The 11,187-nt window shown below is 55.0% G+C and overlaps 5 protein-coding genes across 5 annotated transcripts; 2 read left to right on the forward strand and 3 right to left on the reverse strand.

Annotated features, from left to right (window-relative positions):
* Nucleotides 1–1,022: 1,022 nt before the first annotated feature.
* On the reverse strand, nt 1,023–2,379 carry GLOTRDRAFT_110489 (uncharacterized protein). Its single transcript, XM_007866193.1, has 5 exons — nt 2,158–2,379; nt 2,082–2,109; nt 1,839–2,019; nt 1,367–1,780; nt 1,023–1,310 (listed from the first exon to the last, which is right to left on the reverse strand). Exons 1-5 carry the CDS (start codon nt 2,371–2,373, stop codon nt 1,172–1,174), a joined length of 978 nt encoding a protein of 325 aa, XP_007864384.1. The 5' UTR covers nt 2,374–2,379; the 3' UTR covers nt 1,023–1,171.
* A 743-nt stretch (nt 2,380–3,122) lies between these two features.
* On the forward strand, nt 3,123–3,480 carry GLOTRDRAFT_110490 (uncharacterized protein). The gene has a single exon (XM_007866194.1). The coding sequence runs from the start codon at nt 3,242–3,244 to the stop codon at nt 3,431–3,433; it is 192 nt and encodes a 63-aa protein (XP_007864385.1). The 5' UTR covers nt 3,123–3,241; the 3' UTR covers nt 3,434–3,480.
* Nucleotides 3,481–5,067: 1,587 nt separating this feature from the next.
* GLOTRDRAFT_38924 (uncharacterized protein) lies at nt 5,068–8,237 on the forward strand (the record flags this gene model as incomplete). The annotated part of the gene is made up of 9 exons (XM_007865785.1): nt 5,068–5,575; nt 5,627–6,142; nt 6,197–6,281; nt 6,335–6,560; nt 6,611–6,745; nt 7,023–7,418; nt 7,483–7,593; nt 7,644–7,846; nt 7,910–8,237. The coding sequence occupies 9 exons, from the start codon at nt 5,068–5,070 to the stop codon at nt 8,235–8,237; spliced, it is 2,508 nt and encodes an 835-aa protein (XP_007863976.1).
* Nucleotides 8,238–8,388: 151 nt separating this feature from the next.
* On the reverse strand, nt 8,389–8,919 carry GLOTRDRAFT_39242 (uncharacterized protein; the record flags this gene model as incomplete). Its single annotated transcript, XM_007865807.1, has 2 exons — nt 8,389–8,653; nt 8,729–8,919. Coding segments are annotated over 2 exons (456 nt in total), but the record flags the coding sequence as incomplete, so codon positions are not given.
* A 186-nt stretch (nt 8,920–9,105) lies between these two features.
* On the reverse strand, nt 9,106–10,754 carry GLOTRDRAFT_110492 (uncharacterized protein). The gene is made up of 6 exons (XM_007866195.1): nt 10,506–10,754; nt 10,296–10,456; nt 10,048–10,234; nt 9,870–9,992; nt 9,743–9,811; nt 9,106–9,695 (listed from the first exon to the last, which is right to left on the reverse strand). Exons 1-6 carry the CDS (start codon nt 10,578–10,580, stop codon nt 9,564–9,566), a joined length of 747 nt encoding a protein of 248 aa, XP_007864386.1. The 5' UTR covers nt 10,581–10,754; the 3' UTR covers nt 9,106–9,563.
* Between the last annotated feature and the right edge of the window lie 433 nt (nt 10,755–11,187).

Genomic DNA, 11,187 nt, shown 5'->3' on the forward strand with positions numbered 1-11,187 from the left:
GTCGTCGATGTCTAAACGGCGTCCTCAACCTCACCAATTGTGCGTCGTCGTTGACTAAACATCTCATGGGGCTAACAATACGCTCACTCTCGCAGACTAAGCTGGGCAAAACGCTTCGGCCTATAGCAACACATCGTCCCCATCACATTGCATGAAGTGGCGCGAAACCTTTCTCTATGATTGAACCTGGGTTATATCCTTACACGGACTGGCGACACCGTGGCTCTAAAGCGAGGTCGAAACCGAATAAGCTCAGGGAGGGGCTGGACTTCCGAACGGATGTTCGTGAAGCCCGAGGGATATTCTTGTTTAAATTGAACACGTTATTAGCCTCGGTTGGTTCTACGTTACGAAGTACGTTGCAACGCAATCAGGACTGATTGATGCCTTCCAGTCTCTCAGGATGATCGTCGGAATTACTTGTGAGGCTTCCTGAAGCGCCTGGCCATGGATCGCTCACACTCGTTCCCCGGAGATAGATCCAGCATCAATAGCCCCGAGATAACTTTCAGGCATCGCATCACCCCTGGGTAGGCCTTGCTTAGGCTTGCTATTACTCCTTGCCCGAGACCTGTCTCGTAGTCATTCAATGTGGGAGGATCTGCTATGAAAATACGATTGGATACTATATAGCGCCTCTCGACCGGGTTATTCCAGATGCTGGAGTTCAATCATTCGAAGCCAGTACGGGTTATTCCTGGCGTATAGTGTTCCAGCACACACGCCAATACGCACTCCCTCCAGTCCGTCAGCGCCAGAACTACCACTTCCGGAGACGATCAAGGACGACGCAATCCGTACTGCTGGACTCGGAGTAGTAAGAAGTCGAAGATGAGGGCTGGTGCCGTCTCAGCATCAGAAACTTCGAAGAACATGATTAGGCCTGTCAAAGAACATTCATGCGTATCATATCTGTAGACTGTGTGAACCTAAAACTGACACACAGCGTCTCGAAACTCGTCATATCCAATCACCGTGCCAAACGAATTGTCTGTTGGGCTAACGGGACTGCGATAAGTGTTGGCAGTATTGTGAGCCTTAGTGCACTATCGTTAAAGTCTTGCAACCAACAATACAACGTGTTCAACAGCGTAGCGAGATCATTACATGTGGACATGAGTATTTCTCTTGATAATGCGGGAAGGAGAATGAGTAACTCGTATACCAGATTCTACGACGAACCAGCGGCTGCCAGGCCGCCCAGTAGAGTTAGCCACCAAGCACGATACAAGGCTGTCCAGCCTTCCTCATTCACAATGCTTCTAGCGCAATCAACCATACCCATGTAAGGGTCTGCTTCACTTCGGAGTCTGTGCCACGACCGTGAGTCAAGTGTATCAGCAATGTCGCTCCAAAAATCGCTTACCCGATGACATCTTCTTCAGCGCCAGCGTACTCAGCGACTTCTTCGGCGTCCCCTTCCTCCTCTTGCGAGACGGAGTTGAACTCCGGTGAGGCGTGATTACGTTGGATGGCTAATCTCGTGGCAATCACTTCCAATGGGGTCAATATACCCGTGCTGAAAAGCACAAGGACAAGATAGAGTGCCAGGCGCCAGAGGGAGAAGTCTGGTACAGCTGAGCCTTCTTGACGAGGTAGGATAAGCCTACCAAGGGGGCGCAGGAATACGACAACGTAAGTGATATGCACAGCTTGAGTAAGCATAAGGCCGGGAGTTAAGTATAGCATCCAGGGTTTGCGCCTTTCGGTCGGAGTGAGAAGGACACGCAGAGAGACCATTGGTTTGAACCAGGGTAGCTTGTGTGGAGTAGTGACGGAACTGTACGATAAGGCGAATGGTCAGAATTAAAGGGTCGCAAAGATAAGGTGATACATACCGGTATGTGATGACCACAGCTGGCAGAGAAACAAGCATGTCAAAGATGCTGTAAATCAGAGTTGGTATGATTCCGGCAGAAGGGCCATGGTACAATCCTGTACGACGGGGACTTGAGGGCGACTCTCCGAGAAAGCCAACCGCAAACAACGTAAGTAAGAGGGCTGATAGTAAAGTAGGCACTTTTGGACAAGACCAATGAGCGAAGAACTCTCTGACTAGACGGTAGAATGGGAGGACGAACTGAAGCCCTTGTACATTCCAGCCCAGCCCTGCATGGCACATCAGCTTAGCACATATATAGATAAATGTGTCCATACCTCGATCCGTAGCACCCTTCGCATCATACCAAAGTAAGTGGTGACCATGGGGCCTGTATGTGGTTGCGCGCCCCCTTCAGCATCTAGCTGCAGACCTTTCGGATTGTAATTGGCCCGGAATCGCACTAGCGTTCCGGTCAGAGGGACAGTAATGAGCAACAGTATCCCTAAGGACAGGGCGAGAACGAGTATATCGAAGAAGCCCAGGAAGAACATGGCGGTAGAGAGACAGCCTCGACCTGCGGCGCTCGAAGTCTTACGCACCGCAGCTCGAGGCGGCAATTGCCCGCGCCGTGCTGTTGCGGCTGTGCAAGGCACCTTCATAGAGGGGCAATCAGCTTTTTCCCACCATCTTTCTCTTTCCTCAACCACCACCTCGCCCTGGGCCCGTCGTCGTCGCCGTCAGTGTCCCCGTCTCGATCGCGTATCGTCTACGGGTTGGCTCTCCTCTTGAGCTACACGCGATGTGTGTCTCTCGAGGTCTAACTTGTGTATGATACAGCTCAGTCGTTATCGATGTCGCTCCTATTTTTCCTCTGGTTAGGATGCTGCAGTCGCAGTTTTGGGCGTGGCTTATTTGGTCTGCCACGTCACTCGGAAATATCCGTCGTTCCTTGGCGTTCAACTCGTACGTCTCTCGCTTTAACTACGCATGGCAAATATCAGCAATCACCCACAAGTGCCGCGAGTGGGCCACCTAGAGGACCATCGGAAGACGCGTCAGCATCTTCCGTGCCGATGAAATATCGAATCTCGGTCGAGTTCTTATCTCAGCTTTTTGACGCCTCCACTACGATATAACCTTCGGACCTTCTGGTCATATGTCTTATCTAACGTGGAGGTTTCAACCGGTCGCTGTGACCATCACAGGTCCTGTCAGGTAGGACCCGGAAGTATGATGTTGCGTTTCCTAGGAGGACTCGTGCTGCTACCAGTTCGTCAGTAGCAAAGTTGATGGGTGGACGTACCCGGCTGCGACAACGCGGCTAGACAGCATAATATTCTGGTAGGTCCTAAGGAAGTTGAGAAAATTCTGCCTTCGTAGGTGATTCTGGGTGAACACAGTGCGTGCACTTCGTTGTCCATGTCTTTGTGTGGGCAAGGAGCTGAACTAATGCAATCGATCTCAACCGCACGGAGGGTTGTAATATATAACGACTACTTTGGCTCGGAGCTGTGCCAATGTTTCGATCTTGCGTGCTCTGATTATACTATGCCATTCGAGGAGACGAGCAATGACTTCCGCGTATCTGCGTGGAATCTGGTCTCTGGTTGAGGTGCGCAGTGCTCTGTCGCTTGTTTGCTTGTCCACTTGTCTTCCTGGGTACTATTGTCGTCTACACGCCTTGTGGCCTGTCTCCCTCCCTCTTAGGCCACGAGCGTCGCACCGTCTTACTTCGTGCCTTTCGCGCTCGGAAGCAGGTCTGTCTTATGGCTCTATTCTTCGCGCGTCACAGGAGATTGTCTGGGCTGGTCCTCTGTCATCTGACGCTAGGCTACGCTGTTGTGCCTTGGTGATGATCCATAAGCTGCCCGTTGCTCCCTCATCCTGGTGGTATTTGTCGCCTCTCGTTCTGCAGCTACACCCCTGCGACGGCAAGAGGATGTAGATTCGCTTATTCATCCCTGGTCATGGGGACCATGCACTGCGTAACCCCATTGTAGGCTTGCGCTCGGATCTCGTCGTATCATCTCCATCGAGGGCCAGTACTCCCTAGTCGTGGTGGGATCCTCTCTCGCAGTGGGTTACTCGCGTTGATCAATGCCCACGACTGTGGCTTGGTGCAGATTGTAGTGGAGGTTGTTGTAAGGTTTTTGTCTCTTATTATTCGCGTTGTCTGTTCTATGCCCTTCATGTATTTGTCACGTATTATTATTGTTCCCCGTGCAATAAAACACATTCAGCCACACTCTTGTGACACAGTTTTGACGCTCCGACCGATGGCTGTGAATTAGGGTTCTTCCCTTGCGTCTGCCTTATCACTGCCTCCCGCCGAGTCGACGCCGGCTGTTCAACCACTTTCTCTGTCGTCTAGCCATATATTAGACAATAGAATGTCTGTCGCTACAGACAGTGAAGCCAACAGGGTCAGTACAAAAAGAATTAAGATGTTATTCCACGCGTCTGTCTCACTCTGGCGCACGTCGCCGCTCTTGTAGAAAGCTTCTCTCCAACACCTAAAGTTTCGCAAGACCACTAAACCACATCAGGCTGGAGCATCTTCGTCTCAGCCATCTTCGTCCAGCATGTCCGTCCATCCTACGACGCTGAAAACGCCCCCTGCGCAGTCGCGAGATGCGACCGTTCAATCGCGGTTCTTCGCCGCGCCGCCACATTCCCTGGGGAACGTCCTCGTCCCCAGTTCCAGCCCGCCGCGCCCAGATCACAGTTATCGCTATGATCTTCCTTCCAATGGTCTGTATATGCCGCATGACGTGGCAAGCACGTCTAGTCATAGTTACTCCCATCCGTGGGGTTCTGCTAGCAGACCAGCATTCTCCGATCCCTTAGCTTCCTCAAGCGGGTTCACCAATACTACGGGCGTGTCGAACGCGTCATTTTCGCATTCTGGGGTCTCTAACGGTAGAGGCATATCTTATGTTGAGGGCTCAGCGGATGTGGAACCACCGAGGAAGCGTGCACACGTTGAGTCCCCTTCTCGTGATCCTGTCGACCTTTTCAACGTCCCTTCGTCACCGGAGGTCGTGCGTCTGGGCCAGAAACGGCGTGCTGTGGCCGACGAGTCCGTCTCCTCGGATGATTCGCTCCCCGACGTTCGCGATATATTGAACGGTCCCAAGAACCGTATTATGCGCGGGGCTCGGCCTAGCTCCATTGACCGCACGCCGTCAGAGGCTCCCTCTACTGCTGAAGTCGACGACCCTCAGCTGAAGCGCTTTACCCTGACGATGCCTCTCTTTCCACCTTCGCGCGTCAAGGCTGCTTGGTTAGAGGCTGGTAAAGACGTCAGAAGAGCAACGGACCTGCTAGAGACTCCTGGTTGGTCACCTAAATCCGCAGCCACACTGCAGGCGCCCGTGACAGGCAAGGTTAAAGAGCTCGAGGAAGCTGCGAAGGCGGAGAAGGCAGCTACGAAGGAGCGCGCCAAGAAGTCCATGATTTATGCCAACCGTGCCGTCTTGGATAAATCTCAGAAGAAGCAGAGTCCTCCGCCGTCTTCCGTCAACCCGCCAGGCAAGCCCATTGATCTCACGGCTTCCCCTCTCAGCCCGGCGGTGGGAGCTCGCCCGGCCAAGCGTGCGAAGAAGTTGGTCGTGGCCTCGGACTCTGAGGAGTCTGGTATTGAGCTCGACGTGAAACCTCGTAGCAAGCGCCCTTCAGAGGACTTGTCAGATGCAGGCAGAGCACTGAAGTACTTCAATACTGCGAGCCTAGAGGGTTTGCAAGAGCTGAGTGGTAAGTCGCGCAGCTATTCCAAATGGTATCGGGGTCTCATCTTCGCGGTAGGTTGTTCTGCTGAGCAAGCGGCCAAGATCATCGAGTTGCGACCCTTCGCATCCACGACTGACTTGAAGGGCAGGTTAAATCAAGGGAAAAAGAAAGCCGGACCTGCGGGTATAAGTCCTAGACTGTTCGAGGATTGTACGCAGATCTTCGCGGGAATTGGAGCTGTCGATAGTGTCCTCGAGGACTGTGAACGGATTGGCAGGCAGCTGAAGGCTGCAATCGCGTCCTGGTCAACCTCATCGCCGAAAGGAAAAGAGAAGGAAGGTTCTTCGGCATCCTTGTCTTCGTCAAGAGATTCCTCGGTGCTCGCTTTGGGTGACGATGTCGTTGAGGATGGCGCGTTGAGTCTGCGCTCCTTCGCTCCTAACAGCTCTAAGAAGCCTGCGGGGTTCCTCACCAATCAACCCTCGCTTCTAGCTGAAGGGGTGCAACTCAAGGAGTATCAGCTCCTCGGGGTGAATTGGCTAGCGCTGCTGCATCGAAAGCGGCTGAGCTGTATTCTAGCGGACGAAATGGGTGCGTCATTCTGCTATGCTATCTTTATCAGACGGTCTCTTACAGTCCTGCTAGGCCTCGGCAAGACTATACAAGTAATCAGTTTCTTTGCTCATTTGAAGGAACAAGGCAATAAAGGACCCCACTTGGTCATTGTCCCGTAGGTAACTTAGGGGTCATGCGTTGGATGATGTGACTCATTGATCTCTCAAGGTCGTCGACTTTGGAAAACTGGTGCCGCGAATTCGCTCGCTTTGCACCGTCAATAGCTGTCCAGACATATTACGCGGGCAAGACGGAACGCCCCGAGCTTCGGAAAATGCTGAGTGAGACCCAACGAAAGCAAGAAGACGATGGTTGGGAGGTCCTTATTACCACCTACAATCTTGCCGCGGGCGACGATAAGGATCGAAAATTCTTCCGAAGGATGGGTTGGGAGGTTTGTTTCGTTTTCACTCGCGACGTGCTTAGTCTCACGTCCGTCATCAGACAATTGTCTTTGATGAAGGTCACTCCCTGAAGAACTTTTCGTCGCAACGTTATCAGGCATTAATGAAATACGGGACCAAGTGGAGACTTCTCTTGACTGGCACTCCCCTCCAGAACAATCTACAGGAGCTTGTGGTACGCCTGTTGTTTGCTGCAACAATTGTGCACCCGTCTTACCATGGGCAACAGTCTTTGATGAATTTCATCCTTCCCGAACAATTTGCTGACGCCACAGAGAACTTGCGGGCCATCTTCAAGACGAAAGGCGACTCGAAAGTCGCGCTGCTCTCTCAAGAGCGAGTATCCAGGGCAAAAAAGATGATGACTCCGTTCGTCCTACGGCGTAGGAAAGACCAGGTACGTGATGCGGCCGACGTTCCGCGAAATAGCACGCTAATGCATCGTCTCTCAGGTTCTGAAGGATCTGCCCAAGAAGACGGAACGGATCGAATGGTGCGATATGACTGCGTTGCAGAAGAACATCTATCGGAACGCGTTGAGACGCTCACGCAAGACCATCTTTGACGTCATGGAACCCGAGACGGCCCAGAAGACTCGAGCCAAAACGAGGACGAAGGACAAGATGTACCTCGAGAACAGTTCCAACGTGCTTATGGACCTGCGCAAAGCGGCTTCGCACCCGCTACTCTTCCGTCGCCGGTTTACCGACGACGTCCTGAATTCGATATCGAAGACGCTGCTGAAAGAGCCTGAGTTCAAGAAGCGTGGGGCGGTGTTCGACGCCGTGAAGGAGGAGCTGGAGTTTATGTCCGATGCTGAGATACAAATATTCCTTGCAAAGTATAAGGTGAGTAGGAGCGCTGTCGCTGCGTGTGCTATTGGGCTTACTATAGACTGGACAGTCCACCAAGAAATATCTTCTTGACCATAGCGTCTTTATGGAAGCCGGCAAGATCAAAGCCCTGTTGACGCTTCTGGAAGATTACAAGGCTCAGGGCCGTCGAGTGTTGATCTTCTCTCAAGTGCGTCGTCGGGCATGGATAGTCATGACATTTTATTAATTTTGCCGCAGTTCACTGCAGTGCTTGACATCATACAAACTGTCTTGGACCACGAGAAGATCCGCTATATCGTTCTGACTGGGTCTACACCGGTGGACACTAGGCAGTCGCTCGTGGACGACTTTAACGAGGACGAGTCCATCTCGGTCTTCCTCCTGTCCACCCGAGCTGGCGGCATGGGCATCAACCTCACGGCCGCTAGCGTGGTGATAATGTGAGTACCCGCCGTGCGGTCTTTGGCAGGCTGCGATATGCTGATGGCGGATTCGTGTGGCAGGTTCGACCAGGACTTTAACCCGCACAACGACCGGCAGGCGCAGGACCGCGCGTACCGGATCGGGCAGGAGCGGGACGTGGAGGTGATCAAGCTGATTACAAAGGACACGATCGAGGAGGACATGCTGCAGCTGGGCGAGACGAAGCTGGCGCTGGACGAGGCGGTGGCCGGGGATATCGACGACGGGGAGGGCAAGGGCGAGACGAAGGTGGAGAAGGAGACGAAGATATCGCTGATGAATGCGCTCCGGAATAAGCTGGAGAAGGAGGGTTCGGACGACGAGAGCGTGGGTGTGGAGGATAAGGTTGGGGGGGATGAGAATAGTTGAGACGGACTCGTTTTAGAGCGACTGTAAATATATTTGGCTCCCGGATCTACAGCTACAAGACAGACTGTAATTTATATCCATCATCGCATACCGAGCGGGCGTCATTTTGGAAAAGTGCAAAGTTCGTAGAGACATAGGCATGGAAATAATACTACGGGAAGACCGAAAGCCCTCTAACAAGGCGATCGGTGCTGGCGCGAAAGTACTCGTTGTCGATGCCGCGCTCGCGCGAGTCCATGGCGGCGAGCGGGTTGCGCACGACGTACTCGAGGAACGGGCCGGTGTAGATCTGGCGCAGGACGAAGCGCAGCGAGTCGGTCGCGTGGTCGCTGAGCATGACGAACTTGTACCCGGAGAGCGTCTCGTAGAGGTGCAGCTTGTAGGTCGAGGTGCGGTAGTTGACGAACTGCTCGTCCCTGGGAGAGAGACATCGGGGGGGCGGGGTGAGTGACGACGATGTGGGGGGAGAAACGAGGGGGAGAAAAGCGTACCGCCCCGAGAGCTTGCGGATCATGTTGCGCAGCGACAGTATCACCCCGTACACGAGCTTCGCCTCCTCGTCGAACGGGAGCTCGCTCATCGGCTGCGCCCTCTCCCGCTGCTGCAGGGGGAGCGGGGGCGGCGGCTCGCTGTGGACGGCGACGACGACGCCGGAGGTGGAGGCGAGCGTGTTGCGCGGGGCGGCGGCGGCGGCGAGCGCGGGGTCGGGGTCGGCGTAGAGCGTCTGCGGGGAGACGGCGTGCGCGACGCCCGGGAGGACGCCGCCGCCTGCGCCCGCGGGCCTGGGCCGCCGGGTGCGGTGCCAGTCCTGGTAGTAGACGATGTTGCAGTGTCTGCTGGGCGCGGGAAGGGGGCGCGGGGGTTATGGGGCGTTACCGCGAGAGAGGGGAGGGGCGCGCCTGTCGAATATGTATAGACTGTGGATGGTCATGGCCGGGTCTGAGCGAGTGCGCTGGCGCGTGAGCGGGAGACGATGGGACGGTGTAACGTGTATGTGACGCAGCCGCCTGCGCAGTGTTCAAAGTGCCGACAAGGGCGAGGAACTTTGTAAAGTCCCGAGGCTAATTTGGACTGCGATAATGGCAAGTAAGAACCAGATAGGCGGGAACAAAGTCGGTGTGGCTGGAGTTGCGAGATGTCACGATACATCGACTTGTCACAACCACCGGTTCCCCCTGCACGTAGTAAGTATACAGAACTCTGACTCTACACCAGCCCATGTCCTTCCTGCTCAACACCATGCCCTCCTGCATCACACTAGTATTAATAGTCCAGCCAGCCCAAGTCCACATTCCGCCATCAGCAGCGCATACATTCGTCTCCCACTCAGACCTTCTCGTTGACGTTGTTCGCGCCGAAGGAGATGGGGAAGGTGCCGACGGTGCTGAGGCGCGGGAGGCCCTGCGGGTCCTCCTTGCTGCGCGGGGGGAGGTACACGTCCGACGCGCTGTTCAGGTACTGCACGCTAGTCAGCTAGGCGATCCAACGGACGGGGGGAAACGCACGTTGGGCAGGTACGCGTCGGGGTGGAAGGTGGTCGGCGCGGGGGAGGCGGGGATGGTCACGGTGAGTTGCTATGGGGGGGTCGAGTGAGGGGAGACGAGGGAGAGGGAGAGGGAGGGGAGTGCTTACGATCGTGGGCCGGAAGACGCCCGGGGTCTTGACCGCCCAGACGGGGAGCTGGGTGCCCGACCCGCGGAGGACGCGGTCCTCCCTCGCCCAGCCGTTGATCATGCCGTTCACCCTCCTCTGACCCTGTTACAAGTCAGCATATACGAATCGCGGCACGCGGCGTGGGCCCGGGACGCACGATGAACTTCCAGAGGGCGAGGGGGACGAGGAAGAGGAGGACGAGGCCGGCAAAGACGCCGAAGGTGATCCAGCGGACCTCGACGAGCTTGTCGACGTCGGTGTCGGCGAAGCCGAAGCGGTCAAAGTGGACGTGGAAGGCGTCGATGAGGACGTGGTAGAGGACGATGGGCACGATGACGATGGAGCTGCGGAGGGAGGAATGAGGTGTGGCGGCGGGCGGCGGGCGGGGGGAGAGAGAGGGCTTACAGCATGGCGAGCAGCGTCCAGGCGCGCTCGAACCTGGGCTTGTTGTACTGCGCCGCGACGCGCGAGATGGCGGCGACGCGGATGGCCCAGGTGTCGGCGCTGACGTGGGATTGGAGCTCAAAGGGAACGTGGGTGGGCGCCGGCTGGGAGGGCGCGAGGTACTGTGAGAGGATTAGAAAGGGCGATGTGCTGAGAGGGGCGCGGGCTTACGACGACGATGCTGTCGGTGGTGCGCTGGGGCTTGTAGTAGCGCGGGGGCTTGGCAAACAGGTTTCCAAAGGCCATGCTGGGCTAGAAAGCAGTCTTTCGCAGAAAGGACTCGGCGCGTCAAGCGGGAATGAAAGAAAGAATAAAAGTCGAGCCAGTCGACAGCGCAGGAGGTGGTGGTTGGGAGCAGAGAGACAGCGATCGCATTAGTGTAAGGGGTAATAGGTCGGAGCCTTACTTCACCGAGTAAATTAACAGTCGCGGTCTGGGGGGGCTAATTTACCCTGCGTAATTCACGGTTAATTAACCAGAGCGGGTACGGGGCAAAGCCCCGGGCTAAAGAGCTATTTGGCGTCAATTAACGCACGAATTAGGTATATTTTACCGGGAAATCAACCGTCAAATAGATCATTTCGGTATGCTACCACTTATCCCATTCCAGCGGCGTGTCATCCATAACCGCATCATCCGACACATCTCTATCGCTGTCCACGGTCTCTATGGAGGGGCCCTGTGGAGTGTCAGAGAGGACATCGTGCAGGCGCGACAAAAAAAGGCCACTAGAAATTGGCCGAAGCTTTTAGTTACCGGTCGGGCAGCCACAGGCCTGCTATAGCTATACCGACACATTTCTCAATGAAGTACATATAGCGTATGGGTAGTCTAATGTAAGAGCGTACAGACA

This window comes from Gloeophyllum trabeum, assembly GCF_000344685.1.
Source record: "Gloeophyllum trabeum ATCC 11539 unplaced genomic scaffold GLOTRscaffold_00004, whole genome shotgun sequence".
NCBI classification, from domain to species: domain Eukaryota; kingdom Fungi; phylum Basidiomycota; class Agaricomycetes; order Gloeophyllales; family Gloeophyllaceae; genus Gloeophyllum; species Gloeophyllum trabeum.

What these genes read in the sequence shown, in the direction of transcription:
- GLOTRDRAFT_110489 (XM_007866193.1), bottom strand. Translation starts at nt 2,373, where the DNA reads ATGTTCTTCCTGGGCTTCTTCGATATACTCGTTCTCGCCCTGTCCTTA. An exon ending in GAAGGGTGCTACGGATCGAG is followed by an intron (nt 2,110 to 2,157) that starts GTATGGACACAT and finishes TGTGCCATGCAG; the next exon opens with GGCTGGGCTGGAATGTACAA. An exon ending in GCTGAAGAAGATGTCATCGG is followed by an intron (nt 1,311 to 1,366) that starts GTAAGCGATTTT and finishes GTCGTGGCACAG; the next exon opens with ACTCCGAAGTGAAGCAGACC.
- GLOTRDRAFT_110490 (XM_007866194.1), top strand. Translation starts at nt 3,242, where the DNA reads ATGTCTTTGTGTGGGCAAGGAGCTGAACTAATGCAATCGATCTCAACC.
- GLOTRDRAFT_110492 (XM_007866195.1), bottom strand. Translation starts at nt 10,580, where the DNA reads ATGGCCTTTGGAAACCTGTTTGCCAAGCCCCCGCGCTACTACAAGCCC. An exon ending in GCGTCTTCCGGCCCACGATC is followed by an intron (nt 9,812 to 9,869) that starts GTAAGCACTCCC and finishes ACCCCCCCATAG; the next exon opens with CAACTCACCGTGACCATCCC. An exon ending in CCGACGCGTACCTGCCCAAC is followed by an intron (nt 9,696 to 9,742) that starts GTGCGTTTCCCC and finishes ACTAGCGTGCAG; the next exon opens with TACCTGAACAGCGCGTCGGA.